The sequence below is a fragment of the Thalassophryne amazonica genome, chromosome 16 (assembly GCF_902500255.1).
Source record: "Thalassophryne amazonica chromosome 16, fThaAma1.1, whole genome shotgun sequence".
Taxonomy (NCBI): Eukaryota; Metazoa; Chordata; class Actinopteri; order Batrachoidiformes; family Batrachoididae; genus Thalassophryne; species Thalassophryne amazonica.
Window position 1 is genome coordinate 574,725 of NC_047118.1, and position 26,327 is coordinate 601,051.

General features: G+C 41.4%; 2 protein-coding genes and 1 long non-coding RNA gene across 4 annotated transcripts in view; 1 reads left to right on the top strand and 2 right to left on the bottom strand.

Annotated features, from left to right (window-relative positions):
* slc25a39 (solute carrier family 25 member 39) overlaps nucleotides 1-4,888 on the bottom strand; it is a 39,180-nt gene extending 34,292 nt beyond the window's left edge. The window contains exon 1 of the mRNA XM_034189770.1: nucleotides 4,732-4,888. The gene's annotated coding sequence lies outside the window, so the exon portion shown is untranslated. The remainder of the gene's footprint in view (nucleotides 1-4,731) is intronic.
* A 588-nt stretch (nucleotides 4,889-5,476) lies between these two features.
* zgc:153292 (uncharacterized protein LOC100003014 homolog) lies at nucleotides 5,477-25,918 on the top strand. 2 transcript variants are annotated; one of them, XM_034190718.1, is made up of 12 exons: nucleotides 5,477-5,644; nucleotides 8,406-8,616; nucleotides 10,322-10,357; nucleotides 10,819-10,964; nucleotides 14,654-14,744; nucleotides 19,835-19,867; nucleotides 19,954-19,980; nucleotides 20,061-20,294; nucleotides 20,429-20,532; nucleotides 24,755-24,917; nucleotides 25,009-25,071; nucleotides 25,183-25,918. In XM_034190718.1, the coding sequence occupies exons 1-11, from the start codon at nucleotides 5,577-5,579 to the stop codon at nucleotides 25,051-25,053; spliced, it is 1,158 nt and encodes a 385-aa protein (XP_034046609.1). In that variant the 5' UTR covers nucleotides 5,477-5,576; the 3' UTR covers nucleotides 25,054-25,071; nucleotides 25,183-25,918. The 2 variants fall into 2 exon arrangements, with proteins under 2 accessions (XP_034046609.1, XP_034046610.1); XM_034190719.1 differs by lacking the exon at nucleotides 10,322-10,357.
* On the bottom strand, nucleotides 10,944-16,683 carry LOC117528147. Its single transcript, XR_004565684.1, has 3 exons — nucleotides 16,287-16,683; nucleotides 14,833-15,790; nucleotides 10,944-10,957 (listed from the first exon to the last, which is right to left on the bottom strand). It is a non-coding gene; the product is annotated as an uncharacterized LOC117528147 (long non-coding RNA).
* Nucleotides 25,919-26,327: the final 409 nt, after the last annotated feature.

The window sequence follows — 26,327 nt, forward strand, 5'->3', positions numbered from 1 at the left end:
GTGTCATGGCAACAACTGCCCAATTTTTAAGTTTTGTGAAAATACATCACACAGGCTGCGCCACTGACACAAGCGGGCCAAGTAAAGGTGGAGCCCTTCAAACTTTATGAAGGCTTATCTGCAATGTGCACACAGAGTAAGTGCAGCAGATAACACAAAGGGCACTCGGAGAGCGCAACTATGCCCAGGTTCAACAGGCAGCTTCTTGGTTTTTCAGCAGTTCTTTCTGGGCTCCACTGTGATCACAGTAATGATAAGTTCTTAAAGTGTTAATTTCTTCTATATGCACATGGTGCATGTCAAACTGATCTGCAATCAGCTCTTGCAGGTTTTTGATGTCATTCTCTGATTCAGGAACTGATCTAGGAAAAATTGCTTCAGGTTTAAAGTGTAATTAGCTTTGTAGTATAAAACACCAGCTCAACCTCAAAGTAATCAATTCCTCCTTGTGCCACAACCCAATACTCAGACATTTAACAGAGAGAGAGAAAAAAAAAAAACAAAACCTCAGAACAATCAGTCTGCTGACAGACATGCTTATAAATATAAAATGTTTTATTCCAAACCAAATGCTTCATTTTACAAATGCAGACAATCACTCATGAAAAACAGACAATTTCAACTTTGTCAAGATGTTAAATATATGGCCGCATGCCACATTTCATTTTTAAGTAAAACAAGAACACTTAAGAACCACAGTCAGATCCATAAGTATTTAAGAATTTTCAGACCTGAAACCTGATCAAATCTAGGCTTCAGCCTCCCATGTGCCTTCTGGCAAACTGCAACTGAAATTCTAGGTCTTCCTTTTAAGAAGAACCTTTTCTGTAGCACCGTGACTGCAACAGACAAAAGTTTCACGATGCACAGCTCCACCAATCACAACCACAGAAGCCTGTAAGAGCGGTCATGGGCTTCTTGGTGGGTTCCCTCACTGGTCTCCTTCTCGCATTGCCACTAAGCTTTTGAGAACCGGCTACTCCAGACAGATTTACCATACGGTTTGTCTCTTAATAATCAATTGAAATTAAGTCAAAGACATATTCAGTGACTTGAAATGTCATGTGTCCATTCCCTGAGCTGCGTAAAAGTGATCATTTCACTGGAAATTCAAAGGTAGACAATTGTGTCAGTGTAAACTTTTAGATTCATTTATTTATTTTTGCAGTTCATGAAAATTTTTATTTTGTTGTTTGTCCAATACCTTTGGGTATTTAAAAATTATTTTGATGACAAAATTGCTTTGTTTGCATTTATTTCTGTACATATAAATTCTGTACTTAAAATACAGGGGTGCCAACAATTCTCAGCAGGATTTGTATATCACAAAAAACTAAATATTAAACAACATAAACTAGCAATTGTAATATTACTGTCTACAAAGTCACTCATACAGTATGCCATGACTCAGTAAGACATTAAAAGGTAGTAAATTAGTCACGCATCTTCAAAATGACAACTCAGACGTATCACTCTGAATCTTAAAAAGAGAAAAATATGCTGTGCGCAGTCTGAATGGGTTGATCAGCAGAACGTTGTCATATATGCCATTGCAAAATTTACTTTTTATGCTTTTAAATTAGCCAATACCAGTGTCAATATTACTGTGCTTCCCTCTTAGCTTGTTATACATAAAAGGATTTTTCTCCTCTCCAGAAATCATACACAACAGTATCTGCATGCTGAAACTGAAATGCAGTTTCAGAGTTTTAGACATGATCAGACATCTAAATATAAAGCCATGCTAAAATACCCTCGGCTGTATGAGCAGTGTCTTTATAATTTGCAGCTGTTTAACTGATATCCCAGTGCAAAGTGTGTATATATATATATACACACACGGTACAATTATTGGTTATTTCCATTAATTATTAGGATCCTATTGTCTTACAATTTGTACATGTTCAATCAAGCCCCTCTATTCTGTCATATGATAATTTCCCATGAGCACAATGGAAATAAGCATTTATGCTATACTGTGTTATTAGTGTATTGATAGTCACCTCTGTATGCTTATGTTGCAGAATAAACAAACAATATTTTATTTATGTTTTAACGGCGTCTGCAGGAGGACATGCATGTGCGCATACATGAGCTTTGACAAATGCGGATGTTAGCATGCACGTTCCACCTTACTTACAGAAAGGTCCTATAATCCTGTGGTCTAAAGTCCACTTCTCCCATGTTCAAGCTACCACTTCCTCTGATGAATAGTACTTTAGAACATCAAACTTTAACCCATGTTAATTTTCTCAAATATGAACATATTTTTTTGTTGCGACCTGCAGGCTGGAGAAAACAAGTCATCTGAACACAGCCTGAGGCTGGGACGTAGCAGAATGGCAGAGGACAGGGATTCCGTTGATATCACAAGAATGCTTTCAGAACCCGAGTGTGTTTTGAGAAGACAACATTTCTTTGATTTAGGTAATGTTAAAAGCAGAGTATCTACTGCACATGATGACAAACAGATAATGTTACTGCAGAAGTTAACATTGTTAAGAAATTTTCATCTAATGTTATTCCATAATTATACAGACATAATTCCCTATTTATGTTACATTCTTTGACATATTTGTTGTGTACGAGGTATCTTATAAAACTAACCGGCAGTTTTATAAAAAAAAATAAAAAAAACTATATGGATTTGATTGACATGCAATTACACCAATCATGCTTGAACCCTCGTGCGCATGCTTGAGTTTTTTCATGCATGTCGGTGACATTTCCCTGTGGGCAGGCCTTGAGTGAGATGTGGTCCCGCCCTCTCGGCTGAATTCCTTTGTTTCACACTCTGCTCGAGACGGCGCGCGTTGCTTTATCAAACTTTTTTCTGGACCTGTGAGGAATATCCGAGTGGACACTATTCGAGAAATTCAGCTGGTTTTCGGTGAAAAGTTTAACGGCTGATGAGAGATTATGGGGTGTTTCTGTCGGTGTAAGGACTTCCCACGGAGCGGGACGTCCTGCAGCGCTTCCAGGCGCCATCGATGGCCTGTTTCAAGGTGAAATCATCCTAATTTAAGGCTCTGTTGACCCAGGACGTCGTGAGAGAACAGAGAAGATTCAGAAGAGGCCGGCATGAGGACTATGTGGACATTCCACTGTTTAAGGACATTTTGTAATGAAAGACGTGCGCGCAAATTCGCCAAGTCGTTTCCGTGATGACTCGGTGAATCTGTGTGCGCCGCGGCAGGAAAAACACCTCCGTGTTGAAAACCATTTGTAAAATTCAGGTGGCTTTTGATGGCTTTCAACAAGTGAGTAACTGAGAAATTGTTTAACAGCTTGGGCATGTTCCAACTTGCCCGTTAAGATTTCCAACGGGGGTGTTTTTCCTGTCGCGACCCCCCGCGGACGGGTCCGGCCTGACATGCGACTCTGCCCACATGTTCTTTCATTACAAAATGTCCGTTAACAATGGAATGTCTGAATAAATTCCTCATGCCGACTTCTTCTGAAAGTTCTCTGACGACTTACTGGGTCAACAGAGCCTGAAATGTGGAAGTTTTCAACTTGAAACGGCGAGACGCTGCCGCCTCGAAGTGCAGATCGCCGTCAGGCGCCGTGGGCCGTCCTTACGGCGACACTACCAGACCAAAATTTCTCATCAGCCGTTAAAATTTTTACCGAAAACCAGCTGAATTTATCGAATGGTGTCCACTCAGTTGTGCCTTACAGTTTTGAAAAAATTTTGATCAAACAAAGCAGCAGTCTGAGCCATTCCTAAACAATGAAAAAAATGACGAGAGGGTGGGCGACTCCTCACTCAAAGACTGCCCACAGGCGAATGACATAACCGACAGGCGTGAAAAAACTCTTGCATGCCCACGAGGGTTCAAGCATGTCTGATGTAATCACACGTGATTCAAATCCATATGGTTTTTGAAAAAAATAAGGTCGGATACTTTTCTAATAGACCTCGTAATTTGTTTTTTTCCCCCACTGTCTTTATTTTTGTTATTTAAGAAAATATAATTTTCACTTGTTTTTTAAGAAGAGGCCATGTGTTTGTTTTGTACTTTATAGAAATAAAGGCATATTTTTCAGTCATTTTGTTTAAAAAAAAAAAATCTAAGAAAATTGTTCAGGAACTTCATGAATTGTATGGAGCTGTGAGTTGAGTGAATCGTTACAGCCCATTTCATGATCAGGATATTGATTACTGCCTGTGGACATTAACACGTTCAGGAAAGGACAGATTTCCTCAGTACTGTGCACTCTACTGGGTGTAATGACACTCTGCTAATGTGGTGTATACTTGTAGAAATGCCTTTTATCTGCTCCCATGGTCAATTCTGCAACCTTTTGCATTTAAAGTTTTCAAAAAGCACAAGCAAACCACTTGACAATCAATCCGTAATATTATAATAATAATTATTATAATTAATATAATAATATGGAGTACCAATGTCATTTGTTAACAAGAAATAAGAAATAATGTATGCGCAAACACATACAGTATACAACAAAGGTAAATAAGTCAAATAAATAAATAGATGTAGCCCAAGAATAAAATTAGACAAATAGCGGGTACACTTATTTTAAACACATCGTGACATAAACCTGTAATACAGTAAATACAGAAAAGGCACATTTACGCCATCAAAATGTGACAACTTTGATAGTTTCTTAAAGTACAAAACGTTTTACGCAGTTGAAGCCTTTTAGCTAGCTGGAGTTAGCCCGTGGAGCTAACCTGCGGTGTTAGCCAACATGAACGTTACTCACCTTTACTTTCGTCTCGAACAGTGACACCGCATCGAGGCCTTTTCTTCCATTTCGGTGACATGAAGCTTAAAGTCGTCACAGAAGAGCTGCTGAATGCCTCCGCAAAGCAGCAAAGGACTCAACTCCTCCATGGCGGCCAACTCAAAAACAACCAGCTTCTCTTTTAAAGGGGGAGGGGGACTACTCCACCGCCTCCACAGAGTAAACTCCGCCCACTACGTCGAAAGCGTTTCGACAGTGTTCAAAATAAGAGTGCGTTTAAAAAAAGTGTGCAAAAGGTCAGAATCCTTAGAATTTCACTTTCTCGTGTCATCCATGTATTTTTAATGTATTTACAATTATATTATGTACTTACATTTAATTTACTAAATAAAATCAACCAATCATTCCAAATAAACAAGATTTTTTAAATAAAACTTGTTATTGCGTTACAGAAAGTAACGCAATAACAAGTTGCATCAGGAAAGGCATCCAACATAAAACTTGTGTCACTTCAACATGCAACGCCACACTGTTGTGGTGACCCTGAGTGGAAAACAAGGGAGCAGCCGATTTACTTATGCCCTGGTTGTTAAATATGGAGCCCTGGAATGGACATTCCAACGTAAAAAGGCAACATTTTAAAAGAAGTCTCTTTTTTATTTCAGAGGGGTTTTTTTTCACAAAATGCTGTTTTATTGTATTTATTGTTTGTTTTGTTTGGTCGCTTCCACGATGGTTTTATTTTATAGCTGCGACCGGATGTTGATCAATTTCTTATTTTAACTTCATGCTACTGGTGGTCTATACCACCACAGGCACAAAATTGACTTGTTTAGTGATTAATTCACCAAACGTGTACACCAATGGGCAGGTATAAATGTAGCGCCGCCAGGTGCAACAGTTCCAGTGAACCTGGTGTGACGTTTTTTAAGTGAGTATCTCACATCTTTAAAAATGTTTAGCCTAGCTAGCACATGCTAGCTAAAGAGCTACCAGTTAGCTCAATATTTTGTTCATTAAAATACGCTATTTCATGCTAATTGTTTTGAATGAATTCTGCTAAGTCTTGATCGCGTTAGGCACGGGAAGCAAAACGCGGTGGGCATGGACCGAAATAAGCAGAAAAAATAATGTGTGCTAAAGCCTGACAACAGAAGTTTGAAAAGTCTTTCCAAATTTGATGATTCCTAATTAAACCCCTAATTCTGACCAAACCACCACCACCACCATAACAAGAACAATAATAATGACGATGATAATAAATAGCTTTATTTGGGATGGTCCACATAACTTTAGAGGTGCACATGTATTTTTCAAAATAAAAGTTAAATGTACAAAAGAGAAATGTTCAAGAGTTGCTAGTTAAACCAAGTATGAATCATATACTAATTTTTTAAATCATGATTTCTCATTAAGTTTGAAATTGCACATTGTGGAAGAAGTACTCATGTATATAGCAAGCCCAGACAGGACAGATACAGATGCTGATGTAAGCGGAACAAGTATTTTCAAATGTAAGGTTTCCTTTACGATACATATGTTGGAAGATGGAACATACCATTCAATGAGGCATTGAATGGTGTGTTCCATCTTTGGTAGCATTGCAGTTGAGGAGTTGATGTGTCGCCATGATAATAAATAAGTTTCTTGTTCCAGTGAACAAGTCAAAAAGACTGTAAGCGTAATCAGTAAGTGATCTGAAACCACTGACATAAGAGGCACAATGTCAATATTTGTGACAGTGATACCACAAACGAGGACCAAATCCAGAGTATTTCCACTAATGTGAGTCAAACCTTGAATGCATTGCTGGAATCCTAATATATTCATAATGTCCATAAATTATTTGCAGAGGGGGTCAGAAGGCTTATTTATATGAATATTGAAGTCACCAACAATCAAAATGTTATCTGCACGGGTTGCCAAGTTAGAGATAAACTCACAAAGTTAGAGATAAAATATTTTTGTTGTTGTTCATGCACCTACAGTATTACTTGTTACAGAAGTATTTTCTTTTATTGTTGTTTATGCACCAAATTTATTTTAATTTATTTTATTTATAAAGTTTATATTTTCATTTATTTTCATTTATTTCACCAAATCACAACAAAGTTGCCCCAAGGTGCTTCACACAAGTAAGGTCTAACATTACCAACCCCCAGAGCAAGCACACAGGCAACAGTGGGAAGGAAAAACTCTGAGGAAGAAACCTCAAGCAGACCAGACTCAAAGGGGTGATGCTACTGACACAAATTACAAAACAGTTCACAAAACGAACATACAGGAAATGTTGCCGGCGCACAGGACAGGAGGTTTTCAGAAACAGACACCACACCCATCTCTGGATGGAGCTGCACCTCAAACAGAGAGAAAAAAAAAACAATCAGGCATCAGAAAGACAACAAATACAGTATCATTTATCAGCATTAAGGAACAAGAAGAAAAAAGAAACACTAAAGTGATCACTGGCCACTAGCCCTAAACTTCACTAAAACACCCAGAATTTAGATAAAGTTAAGGCTGTGGGCCGTTCCGTTTCCTAATAAAATTAATTTAAGAGTAAAAAGCACAGTAACATACTATGCCAGTATGCTAGCCATACGAAAGGGAAAATAAGTGCGTCTTAAGTCTGGACTTGAAAGTCTCTACACAGTCTGACTCTTTTATTGATTTTATTATCATTACACATAACAGGGGCATGATAAGAGAAAGCTCTGTGACCTGCAGACTAGCTGCACAAAAAATCTTTATGGTATGTCTGCGGAAACAGGCCACAGTCTCAACTTGAAAAATTTCCCTTCCTTGCACATACACTACCCTGTCATCATAGTTAATTTCTTGTACTGATTTCCCCGCTAGGCTAATGGATTCCACACCACCATTTATAGTAGGTCTTGCAGGTTCTCTAATCACCTGCTCTGTGGCCTGCTATAGAGTCCCAGTGTTATGTAGAATACTGTAGAATACTCTACGTATCTATGTTCACAGATAAGATGGTGGCGCCTTCCCCTGTAGAGTGAAGGCTGTCTGGTATCGGCAAGCCATGGTGACCCCAGAAAGAAGGCCAGTTATTTATAAAACAAGCTGGTTTTGCCGTCTACAAAACTGTGCCAGCCTCCTATTAAACGACATCAGCCTGCTAAATGCCTCATTACACCGAGAGAGGAGGGGACCACAGACTATCAGTCGGTACTGACGCATCTTTCTGGCGAGATCACAAGTCCTCTCTGTCAATTTTTGTGTCCTCCAATTGTCTCACCCTAATATCATTAGTGCTGACATGACTAACTATGTGGCTATATCTAGTGTTGTGTTCCTTTCTCTAACTATCCTTGTGCAACATCAGAACCCTAAGGTGAGAGGCAGTGTCCGGTGCTCTAGCCCCAGGAATGCACTTAACATCAGCTGGTATCTGTAATCTAACTTCACGGGTGATAGAATCCCCTGTCACTAACGCACAGCGTTTGGCCTGGAGATACAGTAGAAGTCAGCCGTGGGCCTGGAGGGCTATCAACAGGCATGTCCAAGGCTAAAAAAAAAAGGTTCACAGTCACCGCTGCCGATTGTGAACCGAGTGCCACAACTGGGCACTGAGCCTTGCGGGAGTTCTTCCACCTAACAGTCCGAAAGCCATTGCCTTTTAGCTTGACACTGTCAGTCCTGTAACTGTGTCTGGCTTTGTGTGATTTCAGGTTTCCACTTTATAATGAGCGAAAACTCAAGAAGTGGCTGATGAACATGAAGTGCACAGAATCCGAGGACTGGTCTCCATCTCGTTTCTCTGTTCTGTGTATCAAACACTTTGAGGAGCGGTATATTTTAAAAACTGGCAAATCTATAAGGCTTCACCAGGATGCAGTTCCCACCATATTTGCAAGTCCAGATAAACAACAGAACAAAAAGGTTTGTTGGAATTAAGTCACTCTAACCAGTACCTCTCCTCAGTCCATTGACAGTAAAGAATACACTCTTCAAGAAAGAGTTAATTAAGCATTTCTTATTTTGCTTCCTCCATCCAATTACTCCATTTTGCCTCTCCGGGAATCATCACCTTATCATGGTGGAGAGGTTTGTGTGCCCCTATGGGGGGAGCTGCTGGTGTCAGGTGTGATGTTCCATGGGTGGCAGTGAAAGGCAAGGGCCTCGATGGACCAGACCTGGGAGGCAGATGCTAGCTCTGGGGGGGAAGACATCAACTCCCTGTGGCGGAAGGAGCCAGAGCTTGTGCGGCATGTTGGAGCTCCACCAATTAGATCTGGTGGGCCTTGCCTCCATGCACAGCCTCGGCACTGGAACCACTCTCCTTGACATGGGTTGGGCCTTATTCTTCTCTGGAGTTGCCCAGGATGTGAGGCACTGGGTGCGTGTGGGGATGCTCACGAGCCCCAGTTGAGCGTGGCTGCATTGGCGTTTATCCCAGTAGACGAGAGGGTCACCTCCCTGTGCCTTCAGGTTGCGGGAGGGAAAACTCTGACTGTTGTTTGTGCGTATGCATCGAACACCAGTTTGGAGTACTCAGCCTTCTTGGAGTTCCTGGCTGGAGTCCTGCATGGGGCTCCAGTGAGGGAATTCATTGTTCTGCTGGGGGACTTCAACGCACATGTGGGGAATGACAGAAAAACCTGGAGTGGCGTGGGAGGAATGGCCTCCCGGATCTAAACCCAAGCAGTTGTTTGTTATTGGTCTTATGTGCTTGTCATGGACTGTCGATAATGAACACCATGTTCAAACATAAGGATGCTCATAAGTGTACATGGTACCAGAGCACCCTAGGCTGAAGGTTGATGATTGATTTTGTGATTGCATCATCTGATCTGAGGCCACATGTTCTGGGCACTCAGGTAAAGAGAGGGGCAGAGCTGTCAACTGATCACTATCTGGTGGTGAGTTGGATCAGAGGGCCAGGGAGAACTTTGATAGACCTGGTAAGCCCTAACTGGATCAGTTCGCAGCCGAGTGTTTAGCGGCTGGGATGAGAATCAGCACCTCTAAATCTGAGGCCATGGTTCTCAGCAGGAAATCGATGGACTGCCTACTTTGGGTAGGGAATGAGGTCTTACCCTAAGTGAAGGAATTCAAGTATCTAGTCATACCTACTTTAACCTTTGGACATGAGGGATGGATCATGACAGAAAGAGCTAGATCGTGGGTATAAGCAACCGAAATGGGCTTCCTCAGGAGGGTGGCTGGTGTCTCCCTTAGAGATACGGTGAGAAACTTGGTCATTCGTGAGAAACTCAGAGTAGAGTCGCTGCTCCTTCATGTTGAAAGGAGCCAGCTGAGGTGGTTCAGGCATCTGGTAATGATGCTTCCTAGGTGCCTCTCTTGGGAGGTGTTCCTGGTACATCCATCTGGGTGGAGACCCCTGGGAAGACCCAGGACTAGGTGGAGACATTATATCTCCACACTGGCCTGCGAACACCTCAGAATCACCCAGTCAGAGGTGGTTAATAGGGCTCGAGAAAGGGAAGTTTGGGGTCCCCTGCTGGAACTGTTGCCCCTGTGACCTGATCCCGGATAAGCGGTTGAAGATTAATATTTTGTTTTAATTCTGTAGGAATTGTTTAAAATAGTTTGTGTAACTATTGTCACTTTGTTCTTTGAGCAGAATTCAGTCAGCCTGAGAGAAACAAAACCCCATAAGGTGAGTAGATCTTAATTTTTGAGCATTTTACACTTAAACTAATCGATTCCCGTCGTCATGTTTGTTTGTAATCTTATGTCATTTTCTCAAAATTCAGAAAACACTCAGCTCAAACATTTGGGTGGTGCTGAGACTTACTGAGATTATTGCAGAAAATTGCAAATTCAGGCTTTTCACTTTGGAACCATCCACCCATCCTTCCATCCATCCATTTTCTTCCACTTTATCCGGAGTCGGGTCGCGGGGGCAGCAGCTCAAGCAAAGCCGCCCTGACCGCCCGATCCATACACACCTCCCCCAGCTCCTCCGGGGGAACCCCAAGGCGTTCCCAAGCCAGCCGAGAGATGTAGTCCCTCCAGCGTGTCCTGGGTCTTCCCCGGGGCCTTCATCAAATTAATATCATTATCTACAACAACAACAACGACATGTTAATCCTTTGTTTCCCAACATGCTGAGTCCAGGGTCATGTTGCTGATGCTGCTGAGATGAATCCAGCTCAGGTTCCAACAACAGAAGCTGCTGTGACCTTCACGAACACAGAAAACGTCATTGTCTCCAAAGCAGAGCGGAGCCACACAGAAAACGAAAAAGATGAAGAGCCTACTGGGTGTGTGTGTGTGTATATTCTAAATAGAGTAGCTGTCACTCTTACACAGTGAGCATTGGATTATACTTATAAGTACTGTGCAGAAACATTAGCCATTTTATAATTTCTCGAAAATGTGTTCCATGTTTTTTTCTGATTTGGTGGCTCAACAGAAAATCAACATTGACAGACATCCAGTGTGAGATTTATTTTTCTCTTTTAGAAACTATTCAGTTGTCATGTTACAAAGCTTTTTTTCCCACATAAAAAGATATTTGTGGGTACAATGTTAGGGTTATGGTTGATGTCAAAACCTGATTAACCTCCTGTCTGCAAAGGCTCATTGGGTCGAAAATGCCCATATACAAGTACTCCAGATAATTGCGTAAATGACGTATGTAAGGGCCCCTTCACACACAGTGCAAATCTGGTCAAAGTGCGCATGAAGCAGCAATCGTATGCAAAACGTGTAAATTTGTAGCTGCCTCAAATGCCTCGTACACCTGTTGCCACAGCTATTTGCACACACCAGCGGCTGAAAGACAGAGTGTGCACTGCGAGAGCCCATCAAACCCTCTCGCAGCAGGTGTCGGCCAAATTCCAGCTGACACGCACGAACGTCTGTGTGGGCATTCGCACTATTGTCATGAAAACAGTCAGCAGATGCTCACTTTTTTTGGCTGTGAAATTTGTCTAAGTGCCCCATGAGTGTGGCTTTGCAAAAGAGCAGCACACATGAGGTGCCAGAATGTCGCGCCCCCCCCCCCCCCCCCCCCCACACACACACACGTGCCGTGCGTGTGAATCGCGCGTGTTGCGCTCCCCCATCTGTAAACGTGGTGCCGGGGTACAGGGGGGAGCGCACTTGCATGAACTGCTGATATATGTATGTACAGATGGTGTGTTGGTGTGTGTGCTGAACTGATGGGGGTGTGTCCACCCTCAGCAGCTGCTGTTGGATCTGTGGTTCTGGACATCATGGCTGGGAAACGTGTACCGTGTTTGGGTGGACATGAACTTTCGACTGTCCACTGTGACGTGCATGTCTGCTTGCTGTCGTCACATGAACATGCATAAAAACATATATCACTGTTGCGATATTTATCTAATAGATTACAATTTGTTCATGTAAATGGGGAATCTTCTTCACAGACTAAGGTTAATTATGGAGTTCCACAAGGTTCTGTGCTAGGACCAATTTTATTCACTTTATACATGCTTCCCTTAGGCAGTATTATTAGACGGCATTGCTTAAATTTTCATTGTTACGCAGATGATACCCGGCTTTATCTATCCATCAAGCCAGAGGACACACACCAATTAGCTAAACTGCAGGATTGTCTTACAAAGACATGGATGACCTCTAATTTCCTGCTTTTAAACTCAGATAAAACTGAAGTTATTGTACTTGGCCCCACAAATCTTAGAAACATGGTGTCTAACCAGATCCTTACTCTGGATGGCATTACCCTGACCTCTAGTAATACTGTGAGAAATCTTGGAGTCATTTTTGATCAGGATATGTCATTCAAAGCGCATATTAAATATATAGGACTGCTTTTTTGCATTTACGCAATATCTCTAAAATTAGAAAGGTCTTGTCTCAGAGTGATGCTGAAAAACTCATTCATGCATTTATTTCCTCTAGGCTGGACTATTGTAATTCATTATCAGGTTGTCCTAAAAGTTCCCTGAAAAGCCTTCAGTTAATTCAAAATGCTGCAGCTAGAGTACTGACGGGGACTAGAAGGAGAGAGCATATCTCACCCATATTGGCCTCTCTTCATTGGCTTCCTGTTAATTCTAGAATAGAATTTAAAATTCTTCTTCTTACTGATAAGGTTTTGAATAATCAGGTCCCATCTTATCTTAGGGACCTCATAGTACCATATCACCCCAATAGAGCGCTTTGCTCTCAGACTGCAGGCTTACTTGTAGTTCCTAGGGTTTGTAAGAGTAGAATGGGAGGCAGAGCCTTCAGCTTTCAGGCTCCTCTCCTGTGGAACCAGCTCCCAATTCGGATCAGGGAGACAGACACCCTCTCTACTTTTAAGATTAGGCTTAAAACTTTCCTTTTTGCTAAAGCTTATAGTTAGGGCTGGATCAGGTGACCCTGAACCATCCCTTAGTTATGCTGCTATAGACTTAGACTGCTGGGGGGTTCCCATGATGCACTGAGTGTTTCTTTCTCTTTTTGCTCTGTATGCACCACTCTGCATTTAATCATTAGTGATTGATCTCTGCTCCCCTCCACAGCATGTCTTTTTCCTGGTTCTCTCCCTCAGCCCCAACCAGTCCCAGCAGAAGACTGCCCCTCCCTGAGCCTGGTTCTGCTGGAGGTTTCTTCCTGTTAAAAGGGAGTTTTTCCTTCCCACTGTCGCCAAGTGCTTGCTCACAGGGGGTCGTTTTGACTGTTGGGGGTTTTACGTAATTATTGTATGGCCTTGCCTTACAATATAAAGTGCCTTGGGACAACTGTTTGTTGTGATTTGGCGCTATATAAATAAAACTGATTGATTGTTGCGACGGGCTGTGGCGAGCGAGCGTGTGGTGCGCACATTGACAGGCTGCCCCAGGTGACAATGGACCGTCAGATCATAATACGCAGCGGGCGATCTAACCATCACATCACCCACGTAAGCTCTGTTCCACATGTACGTGCGCGGGGCCGGCTGGACACACCGGACCAGTAGATGTGGTAGATGATAACAGCACACTGCTTCATTAATGTCATTCCATGACTGTATGTCTGTGACCATGGGTCATCTACAGAGGAGCAGACGGATCATACTTGATAATAGGGTGTGTTTTTTAATGGTGTGTGGTTTTATTTTATTTTTTCAATACGTCCATCTCATTGTTGATTTCAGGCATTTTCCTGCACTATTTACAGGCCAGCAGCGGTAGTACAGTGGTAAGATTTAGAGCTGGCAATCAGTTAAGTGCAGGTTTGAATCCCATGGGTGGTGTGTATTTTTTGTTTTCCACAGCAGCGCCGTGATGTGGTTCCACACATACCAGCTGGTTTTTAATTTATTCCACAGCTGCGGTGCAATGTGGTTCCACATACTCCAGTTGCTCGCACTGTGTGCATGCACGAAACCTTCACAGCCGGATCGTTGTTTTCGTGGTTCACTAATTCGAACTGTTTCACCGTCATTCGACCAAATTCGCACTGTGTGAAGGGGCCCTAAATGTTGAATGCTAATTGTGTGAATTTGCATAAATAATGTCCCAGGTTAACATATAGCACTCCGTGTACTGCTGAGTGCGGGGGGGTGGGGGGGCAAGTGGTTGGTGCACTTGGTTTCAGTGTGGATGGTTCCTCCATGTAATGTGGATTTGTGTCAGGAAGGGCATCTGCTGTGAAACTTGTGACAATTCATCATGCAGAGCCACCTCTGATTTGCTGTTTTGACCCTGAGTGCAAACAAGAGAGCAGCCAAAGGACTTACTACGTGTGTCCCCCCCCCCCCCCCCCCCCATCCCATAAATGTCAGACACACCTTTGATATCCTCCACAAAAGAAGTGCTGAAAACTTGTGCAGTAGTATATTTAGTGGGCATCATGTCCTAGTGAATATTTGTGAGCATGTTGTGCAAAATTCTAAACTGATGAGTTTTAAAACATTTATTGACTGATTGTGTCATAATGCCTCATCTTTGGGGCATCTTCACTCAGTTGTTTTTTTTTTTTTTTTTCTTTTCAGAGATCCCCAACACTGGAAAATTATTATAGATGAAGACCTGCGGACCGACTCGCTTCCACATTTCTTCCATGGTGATTACTGCGTGCCACAAGTAAGTAGAGTTCATTGTGCCCCCCCCCCGGGGAGCACCAGAGTTCTTCAGCAGGGCGGCACAAAAAATAACTGTAAGCACTGTTAACCAACAAAAGAAGGGGAAAAAAGTTAAAAGAAAACATTGTTAGCTAACATGCCAGGAGCAAAATGGATAAATTTTTAATGCGTAAATCTACCAGTAAATCAGCTGCCTGTGCCTGTCAATGACCCATATTAGTCTGGAACAGGTGAGTTAACCTCTCCTAAATGATGTGCACGCATCTCAGCTAGGTCCTCTACTAAGTCCACTATTTCATCACGAATCACAGCTAGCCACCTGACCACCCAACCCAATAACAATGGAAACTTTGTCTACAGCCCACACAACATGTAGAAACTGAATATAAGAAACTGGCCCTGATGTTAAGTTTCTTCAAATTTTTTCCTGGAAGTATGTTATTTTGCTGACAAAGAGCCACCTTTAGGATTCGGTTTTATGATCTGACATCACAGCAATGGCAGTTTAAGAAGTCATGCCAAGCTCTGATGGAAGTGAATAAAAGTTTTTAGCACTATATTTTATTTTTAACCAAATTGTTGTGGTGCTGCCAGGTTTTTATTTTATATATGTGTATGGAAGAAAGTTGTATTCACTTTAATAATAATAAAAAAAATGTGTTTGTCAGATTTTTTTAATTATTATTTTGTTAATGGAGATGACCATTTCAGAGAGGGAAGTGATTGAACATGTACTCCTTCAATGCCATCGTTGTCCTGCTCCCACCGGAATGGCTCTGCATCAAGACCTGTGATCCAGGCTGAGGAGACATGCCATCAAAGTGACCAGCGTTCCCCAACCCGTAGCCCCCTCCCCCTTGACTTCAAAATCCATGAAGTGTTTTCTACTGTTACACAGAGTGAGCTGAGGTTCACATGAACAGATTTCTTCTCTGGGGTCAGATGTGTAGAATTTATGTGGCCTTTCAACAACCAGTCACGGAGTGGATCTGCAGGGTCACCAATGATTTGTAGCTGCACGGCTTCGCCCTCAGTGTTTTTCACACCCTAAAACAGAAAATGGTTATGTATTTTAAAAATCTGATGCTTAATGAGCAATTATATCCTTAAGAATAAATCAGGGGGAAAAAAAGCACAGGGTGTAGTGGATATGACTTTTTTTTTCTCTCTTCAAACTTTGAAAGGTACCTTTGGCAGTTCAGCTCTCAAAAAGGTCTGAATGGCACAAAACATTGGAATCTTGGGCTTTTCCAGGCATTTTGCAACTGATGTTACAAAATCTAAAAGCAAACACTTGTTTTAGTTGAGTAAAGTAAGTAAGAAATGTAAAAAGACCTCACACACAAGGTTTGTTTCATTTATTCATGAAACTGATTTATTGTCATATTTTGAAATAGTTAATTGTTTAAAATAAGTTTTGTGAGATTTCATAGTGGACTCTACCTAAAAGCCAGAAAAAAGTTATCAGAAGTCATAAAAGTGGCAGCTGTGATGTTACTGATTGTGAGTCAATGACAACGACAGACGTTTAGAAATAACCTACCTGCATGTGTCTGTGAGTTCAGTCAGTTAGTCCCATTATTTGAGGGATATGATGTTTCCTCAAAGCTCCGTCTGATCTCCAAGGCTTCATTTTCATTTGGCTCGTAAATCAGGTGTTTAATCCGTCGGTGTTTTCATTACGGCTTTACTAACCGTGCTCCGTGCTACATCACGTAAAAACACATTCCGCCGCGCTCGTTTCTTTCTGAACAAGTCCTGAAGAAGAAGCATGTTCCTCTGATGCTGCAGTTTCAAAACAAACGCGCAAAAAATAACAGTAATCTTGATTACGCCGGCTAACAAATCCATTGTTTACACCGGGGGCTTCCGGGTACAACTCATTTGCGCATGTCACAAGCGGCAGACGTCACAACGCAAAGCATTATGGGATTGCTCTATTGACTGAATCAGATCGCAATCACGGTGCATGTAAACACGCACAGCAAGCGGATTACTTTAGGGCGCGTTCATGTAAACGGGACAATCTGATCCACCAATCGGATAGAATTCAATCAGATCAGAAATAAAGTGTCCAGGAAAACATAACTATTGTTCGCACTAAACAAGAGGTGAGACTAGATGAGAGGCTAAATATGTATCAGAGTTTAATATTATTTATGTTAAAATGTACTAGTTATGTCAAAGACGTTTAAAAACACACAGAGATGTTTAAATGTAAAAAAAAACGATGTTTAAAATATGACAAAAGGTAATAGAACAATAGAATGTTTTTTAAAAACATTTAAAATGTTTGAAAAGGGTGTAAAATGTGTGAAAGAATAGATATTTAAAATGTGTTTAATGTGTAAAAGAATAAAAAGAAAAGAAACACATGAAGATGTTGACATTGTGTGTGTGTGGGGGGGGGGGCATTCATTTGTACTCTCCCACACTTTGAAAACCCCTGCTTTAGGTCATCCCCCCCAAAAAAGGGGGGGGGGGATTTTCAGACCATGTTTTCCTTGACCATGATCTTTGACCAAACTACTCCAAAATCTAACCACCTCTAGATATCTATCCAAGTAATATTCCCTTCAGGATTGAAGGAAATGCATCCAGCCATTTGTGATTTGTCTTGTCCACAGACACACACCAGTAAAAACAATACTCTTGTTTGCTGCTGCAGACGAGGCTTGCACATTCCAAGAAAAAAGTTGGGGCACTAAAGCATATACTACTTTGTAATGTTGCCATTCCTTCTCACACCAGTTAAATGATGTTTTGTGGGTGAGGAGACCAAGTGATGAAGCACAGGGTCATCGCTGTTGCATTTTTTTTGTTTGAAAATTCTCCACACATTCTCTATTGGGGGGACATGTTAGAACTGCAGCCAGTCCAGTCCAGTACCTGTATCCTCTGCTTCTGCAGTGAAGGCTTTTTAATGTGTGCAGAATGTGGTTTTGTATTGCTTTTTTGAAAAATGCATGGACACCCCTGGAAAAGATGTCATCTAAAATCTCTGTACTTTTTTGGATTTTTTTTTTAACCTGGTTATTAGCCATAAATTGCCCAAATCCCAACTTTTTTTTGGAATGTGTTTTCAGCCCCAAATGTAGGAATGGATGTATCTTAATGAAATGAATGTTGGCCACACAAAATATAAAATATCTTGGGATCATACAACCCCTGGCAAAAATTATGGAATCACTGGCCTCGGAGGATGTTCATTCAGTTGTTTAATTTTGTAGAAAAAAAGCAGATCACAGACATGACACAAAACTAAAGTCATTTCAAATGGCAACTTTCTGGCTTTAAGAAACACTATAAGAAATCAGGAAAAAAAATTGTGGCATTCAGTAGCGGTTACTTTATTAGACCAAGCAGAGGGAAAAAAATATGGAATCACTCAATTCTGAGGAAAAAATTATGGAATCATGAAAAACAAAAGAATGCTCCAACACATCACTAGTATTTTGTTGCACCACCTCTGGCTTTTATAACAGCTTGCAGTCTCTGAGGCATGGACTTAATGAGTGACAGACAGTACTCTTCATCAATCTGGCTCCAACTTTCTCTGATTGCTGTTGCCAGATCAGCTTTGCAGGTTGGAGCCTTGTCATGGACCATTTTCTTCAACTTCCACCAAAGATTTTCAATTGGATTAAGATCCGGACTATTTGCAGGCCATGACATTGACCCTATGTGTCTTTTTGCAAGGAATGTTTTCACAGTTTTTGCTCTATGGCAAGATGCATTATCATCTTGAAAAATGATTTCATCATCCCCAAACATCCTTTCAATTGATGGGATAAGAAAAGTGTCCAAAATATCAATGTAAACTTGTGCATTTATTGATGATGTAATGACAGCCATCTCCCCAGTGCCTTTACCTGACATGCAGCCCCATATCATCAATGACTGTGGAAATTTACATGTTCTCTTCAGGCAGTCATCTTTATAAATCTCATTGGAACGGCACCAAACAAAAGTTCCAGCATCATCACCTTGCCCAATGCAGATTCGAGATTCATCACTGAATATGACTTTCATCCAGTCACCCACAGTCCACGATTGCTTTTCCTTAGCCCATTGTAACCTTGTTTTTTTTCTGTTTAGGTGTTAATGATGGCTTTTGTTTAGCTTTTCTGTATGTAAATCCCATTTCCTTTAGGCAGTTTCTCTAGTTTCCTCCCATTGGTTCCTTATTTGTTTTGTTGTGCATTTTCGATTTTTGAGACATATTGCTTTAAGTTTCTGTCTTGATGCTTTGATGTCTTCCTTGGTCTACCAGTATGTTTGCCTTTAACAACATTCCCATGTTATTTGTATTTGGTCCAGAGTTTAGACACAGCTGCCCGTGAACAACCAACATCTTTTGCAACATTGCGTGATGATTTACCCTCTTTTAAGAGTTTGATAATCCTCTCCTTTATTTCAATTGACATCTCTCGTGTTGAAGCCATGATTCATGTCAGTTCACTTGGTGCAACAGCTCTCCAAGGTGTGATCACTCCTTTTTAGATGCAGACTAACGAGTAGATCTGATTTGATGCAGGTGTTAGTTTTGGGGATGAAAATTTACAGGGTGATTCCATAATTTTTTCCTCAGAATTGAGTGAGTCCATATTTTTTCCCTCTGCTTGGTCTAAAAAAATAACCGTTACTGACTGCCACAATTATTTTTCATGATTTCTTATAGTGTTTCTTAAAGCCAGAAAGTTGCCATTTGAAATGACTTTAGTTTTGTGTCATGTCTGTGATCTGCTTTTTTTCTACAAAATTAAACAACTGAATGAACATCCTCCGAGGCCGGTGATTCCATAATTTTTGCCAGGGGTTGTAATCTCTGCAGTGAAATAAAAGTCAAAGTAAATGTAAGAATCACTGTGGGGTTTCTCTCTCTCTCTCTCTCTCTCTCTCTCTCTCTGTCAGTCTCAACTTCTTCTGGTTTGGGGTTGTGCCACAGACAGATTATACTGTACCATCATATATTGTCATGTGCAATTTAAGCAGAATTGCAAATTATTGCATTAACATGTGAATTCAGTTTTTAATCAGCAAAAATGTTCATGAAAATTTCATACATTGTATTTTTTCATGCCTTGACAGAGTATTCAGTGGGTTCCTGACTATGCTTCCAGTGTAAGTCGTCACCATTATTATAAACTACAGTAGTTTGTGATTTGGATTTTGTCTTAATCTGTTTTCTGTAATTTCCATGGATACAGTGGAATGACAGCAAAAACCTGATTGAGGTGAGCCTCTTCCAATGAAATAACATCAATATGTAGTCAGTGCAGACAGTGCTGTAATGGTGCACATGTTCTGGTGCCAGGTGAAAGAGCCGTGGGAGTGGCTTGGTCTGGATGTCAGGGGACCTCTGCCTGAAACGGTGAACGGGCACAGATACATTCTGAGCGTGACAGACTATTATTCTAAGTGGGTGGAAGCCATGCCCATGCAGCTCTGTCTCGCCTCACATGTGGCAAAGCTACTCGTGGACGTAATTGTGCACTTTGGATTCCCGCTCAGAATCCTCTCCAGACTGCCTTTGGACATCGTCCACAAAGTGAGTTGTCTCAATAAACTGCTTGCTGGAAGTTTGAAGTTCTGCTGGATCTGTTAATCCTCTGGTTTACCGTGTAGCCTCCTAAACTGGCGAGTGTTTTCTCACAGATGTTTGACTTTGTGTGTGTTTGTCAGATCAATGAAGAACTGAATGACCAGCTGAACATTGCCTTTCCTCTCGTCGTCCATCATCAGAGGACGGGCACCGCGGATGTGTTCATGCCACATTCAATTGACAGGTGTGTGGTTACTGTTTGGTGAAAATGGTAAATGGACTGCATTTATATAGCACTTTTCCATCTGAATCAGACGCTCAAAGCGCTTTACAAGTATGCCTCGCTTTCACCCCGATGTCAGGGTGCTGGCATACAAGGCGCTCACTACACATCGGGAGCAATGGTGAAATGACTGTCCAGATGGTGATGCCTCATGCAGCATATTTCAAATTAGATGTCAGATTCATGAAATTACTTCAATCAGGTCTGCAAGTAGGGATGGGAAATGATGAGATTTTATGCATCAACAGCAATACCGATTCTGATTCTTTATCAGTTCCCTTATTGATTCTTGATCACATTTCTGTCTGGAAAGATGTAGCTTTACACAGATTTTAAGGGTCAGTGCTGCCGTTTCCCTTTCCAGCTAACAAAATACAGTTCCCAAAATGTTATCCAGAACATTTGATAGTAAATTTAGTCTCTTCAGCTGCTCCCTTGTTTTCATTAGGGGTCACCACAGTAGATCCAAGGTGGATCTTCAAGTTGATTTGGCGCACGTTTTTCATGACGCAACTCCATATTACATGGAGAAATGTGGCAGGAGTGGGGTTTGAACCAGGAACCTTCCGTACTGAAACCAAGCACAGTAACCACTTGTCCACCATCCCTGCGTACATACATGTATGTATATATTTATGTGTGTAACCAAAAATAGCATTCTTTGAATTCTATCACAATGTTCATGACATTATATTATCATCAAAAATAATCAAATAATAAATTTAGCTTATTGTTCTGTGACATCTTTCTATATATATATATATATATATATATATATATATATATATATACATACTATAACTTTAAAATTACAATTACAAGTTTAAACTTGCAAAGCAATGATTATAATAACAATTTTAGCATTCATAGTATGCAGAAGAAAAACTTTCCCCGAACATTATACAAAAATAATGTCCCTACCCAGCTTAAAAAAAAGGTTCCCAAAATATTATAAGAACATTTGTCAAATGTTATCAGAATGTTAGCTGTAAAGGTTTTTTTTTTTTTTTGGTTACCAGAACGTTTGACAATAACATTAGCACAATACTTTTGAGAACGTTAGACCTTTAGACAAAATAAACAAATAAAAGATCATTAATATGATTTATTTCATTCTTTTATTCCACAGAACGTTTTTGAGGACAGTTTCTATTTGGTTGCCAGAACATTCTGGTAACGTTACCTAAAGTCATAATCTAGTCACTGAAAGAAATTTGGAGTAAGAAAGACGTTGAGACTAGAATGAATAAATTTGTCAAATTTTCCTCACTCAACAAAAATATTAGACTGCCCTTTTATTGTGGGCAGTCTAAGGCACACCTGTGCACTAATCATGGTGTCTAATCAGCATCTTGATATGGCACACCTGTGAGGTGGGATGGATTATCTCAGCAAAGGAGAAGTGCTCACTATCACAGATTTAGACTGGTTTGTGAACAATATTTGACGGAAATGGTGATATTGTGTATGTGGAAAAAGATTTAGATCTTTGAGTTCATCTCATACAAAATGGGAGCAAAACCAAAAGTGTTGCGTTTATATTTTTGTTGAGTATATAAACATGACTTGTCAATATATAAAGGGAAGTAATAATGTTATGAAAACACTCTAGAAACATTTCTGACAACCATAACCTTAATATAACCAATACAGTGGGGGAAATAAGTATTTGATCCACTGTCAGTTTTGCAGGTTTTCCCACCTACAAAGACTGTTGAGGTCTGTAATTTTTATCATAGGTACACTTCAACTGTGAGAGACAGAATCTAAAAAAAAATCCATAAAATCACAATGTATGATTTTTAAATAATTTTGCATTTTATTGCATGAAATAAGTATTTCAACACCTACCAACCAGCAAGAATTCTGTCTCTCACAGACCTGTTAATTTTTCTTTAAGAAGCCCTCTTATTCTGCACTCTTTACCTGTATTAATTGCACCTGTTTGAACTTGTTACCTGTATAAAAGACACCTGTTCACACACTCAATCAATCACACTCCAGCCTGTCTGCCATAGCCAAGACCAAAGAGCTGTCTAAGGACATCAGGGACAAAACTGTAGACCTGCACAAGGCTGGGATGGACTACAGGACAACAGGCAAGCAGCTTGGTAGAAGACAACAACTGTTATGATTATTTATTAGAAAGTGGAAGAAACACAAGATGACTGTCAGTCTCCCTCGATCTGGGATTCCATGCAAGATCTCACTTCGTGGGGTAAGGATGATTCTGAGAAAGCTCAGAACTACACAGGAGGACCTGGTCAATGCCCTGAAGAGAGCTGGGACCACAGTCACAAAGATTACATTAGTAACACATGATGCTGTCATGGTTTAAAATCCTGCAGGGCAGCAAGGTCCCCCTGCTCAAGCCAGCACATGTCCAGGCCTGTTTGAAGTTCACCAGTGACCATCTGGATGGTCCAGAGGAGGCATGGGAGAAGGTCGTGTGGTCAGATGAGACCAGAATTGTTGTGAAAGTGTAGTGACACGGACCCACAACAGGGGGCGTAAATGAACGGACAATAGAAGGAGTTAAATTTGAACACTTTACTGTTGTGAATGCCACAACCACACACAGCAGATTATAGAATAAATACAAAGTCAATGGATAAAGGTGTTGTGTGGGCAGGCTCGACGATAGGAGACGTCCGTCTAGAGAAGAACCGGAACCACACGATTTCCTCCGCCACCGAACCCGAAGGATACTGGAGCCGCCAGGTCCCGAGTCCCCCAGGTGGCCACCATCTCCGCGTGTCGGATCTGGTACTGCTGGTGAAGAGCAAAGACAGTCATGTGTGGATGTGTGTACACCCAGTAACAACAACGGTGGGAATTCCACCTCCACCTCTAACACACACTCGTGCAGCGTCTGTCTATTCACTTATCTGGCGGAAAGCAGAGCGAAGCAGTTGCGGCCCACGCCGGTCCTCCGGGGAGACAGCTGCAACAATGTATCTACTGGAATCAATATCGGATTATTCAGGCTGAGAGTATTACCTCCGTAGAAGAACGATATCTCGGTGATGTGGTGGAGGTGTCATCCTGCTTTTATCCGGGGTGAAGTGCAGATGATCGGTGACAGCTGTCATAGTTGATGAGTGACAGCTGTCACCTCGGCTGTTCCTGTGAGGCGGCAGCGCCCTCTCGTGCCTGAAGCCCGCACTTCAGGCAGGGCGCCCTCTGGTGGTGGGCCAGCAGTACCTCCTCTTCTGGCGGCCCACACAACAAGAATAGAGCTTTTTGGAATCAACTCCACTTACCATGTTTAGAGGATGAGAACAACCCCAAGAAAACCATCCCAACTGTGAAGCGTGGGGGTGGAAACATCATACTCTGGGGGTGCTTTTCTGCAAAGGGGACAGGACGACTGCACCATATTGAAGGGAGGATGGATGGGGTCATGTATTGCAAGATTTTGGCAAACAACCTCCTTCCCTCAGTAGGAGCATTGAAGATGGGTCATGGCTGGGTCTTCCAGCATGACAATGACCCCAAACACACAGCCAGAGCAACTAAGGAGGGGCTCCGTAAGAAGCATTTCAAGGTCCTGGAGTGGCCTGGCCAGTCTCCAGACCTGAACTCAACAGAAAATCTTTGGAGGGAGCTGAAACTCCAAACCTGAAAGATCTAGAGAAGATCTGTATGGAGGAGTGGACCAAAATCCCTGTTGCAGTGTGTGAAAACTTGGTCAAGAACTACAGGAAACATCTGACCTCTGTAATGGCAGACAAATGTTGCTGTACCAATTGTTAAGGTTTGGTTTTCTAGGGGGTCAAATACTTATTTTATGCAATAAAATGCAAATAAATAAAAATCATACATTGTGATTTTCTGTTTTTTTTTTTGTTGTTTTTTTTTGGATTCTGTCTCTCACAGTTGAAGTGTGCCTACGATAAAAAAAAATACAGACCTCTACATTATTTGTAGGTGGGGAAAACCTGCAAAATTGACCGTGGATCAAATACTTATTTCCCCCACTGTATATTACGCGCTAGCTGGGTTGTTGTTCGATGCAGAGTTTAGTGTCATGGCAGGAGGGTTTTTGCAGTACAGACTCTCAGAAAACCACAGTAGCACTGTCAAGAGTTTCTTTAAAAATTATATACTTGAAAGTGTTCCTGCAGCTGGAAATGATCAAGTCAGCCTCTTTGTAACTATTCAAAACCCTGCTTTCCAACAGGATGGTCAATGAGTTAATTTACCAGCACACGGCTGACTGGGACGTCTACCTGCCCGCCAAAGTTTTTAGTCTGTGCTTCCAGGAGCATTCAAAGACGAAGGAGCGACCTTTCTCCATGCTTTACTGTCGGGGAGTTAAACCTGTCCATTTCCCCAGAAAAACAGTAGGTGTCACTGTTCAGCATTCAGCCTGGATCAGACACTGCTTCAGATTAAATGACCGTTCTGCTCTGTTCTCACTACTTTTTTCCACAGTACGATAACTCCAAGATCCAGGAGAGCATATTCATCATTAGATAGACAGATGGGATTTATTTGGTGAGAATTGTGTGTTTGTTGGTGCCCATACATTTGAACCATGTTGAGAGTAGTATCTCCTATACTGTGATAAACAAAATTTACTGATAAATTGTTTCATGTTTTTTTTAGATGAATGGCTCAGGAGCAAATCCCGCCTGATGTGCATTTTCACAAACAGAACAGGGGGGAACCCTGTGTTATTTAAGCGCTCCATTTGTAGGAGTTGATTATCAGGAAAACCACCGCAGTGAGAGTGGAACGTCTGGTCATCAGGCTGAGGACTGTGTGATCGGACTGATAATGGAGATGAAACTGTAAAAACCCTTGCATATTTTCACATCTCAGATTGATGATGCATGACCCCCCACCCCCCATTGAGTCAGTACAAAACCGTTTTCATAATGACAACAGTATTCTGTTTTCTGCTAGTATGTACCTGCTTACTTGGGTACATTTCTGTGAAGTGTTAGGACACTGCATGTTTCTGCACCGTTATCTCCATGTTGACAGCATAGTAGCTGCAGCGCCAAGCCCCTCCCTTTTTAACAGACCACTGTCTATCACTAATGTGATCTCAGAATTAATACTGAAAGTCTTGAAGGTGTATTATTGAAAATCCAGAATCCAGTTGTTTGTGTTATTTCCCATTTGTGATAATTTGTTTATCAGTTTATTTAAATGCATTTTAGGCATTTAATAGGCGTCTGTAAGCAGCGCTATCTAATGTTCTTATGGGCAGTACTGAATGAACAATCTTACCAGGGTTCTAGCCACGGTGGCTGGGGCCAGCCGGCGCCGCCTGTTACTGCAAATTTCCGCCTGGCTCTCGGATTCAAATTGGCTGTGCCGCCCAGCACGGATTTTCTGAGCAATGACCTGAAATGTTGCTGAAAATGTACCAATTTGATCGTATTTGAAGAGTATAGAGTCAAAGTTTTGTAATTTTAAACCAATAATGAAAATAATAAGAAATATACTTCTCATTTTCTTTGTGTCAAATCTCAAACAGCAGAGATCAGAGAGTCACCGCGTTCTGTGGCCGCAGAGTTGTGAAGGGCAGTAGCTGAAAACAGCGTCTCTGCTGCGCTCTGAGCTGAAGAAAAAAAAAACCTGCCATCAAAAACCTAAATTAAATAATCCTTAGGTCTGTCTGTGTCTGTATCTGATGATACATTCATAAATTTACAGTTTATTTTACAGTTGAAAGGCTTTGCGTTTCCAAAAAGCACCAAGTTTGAAAAACAGCAGACTGCGTGAGATAGAGAGTGGAGGAG

What these genes read in the sequence shown, in the direction of transcription:
- zgc:153292 (XM_034190718.1), top strand. Translation starts at nt 5,577, where the DNA reads ATGGGCAGGTATAAATGTAGCGCCGCCAGGTGCAACAGTTCCAGTGAA. An exon ending in ACAGCAAAAACCTGATTGAG is followed by an intron (nt 19,981 to 20,060) that starts GTGAGCCTCTTC and finishes TTCTGGTGCCAG; the next exon opens with GTGAAAGAGCCGTGGGAGTG. An exon ending in CTTTGGACATCGTCCACAAA is followed by an intron (nt 20,295 to 20,428) that starts GTGAGTTGTCTC and finishes TGTGTTTGTCAG; the next exon opens with ATCAATGAAGAACTGAATGA.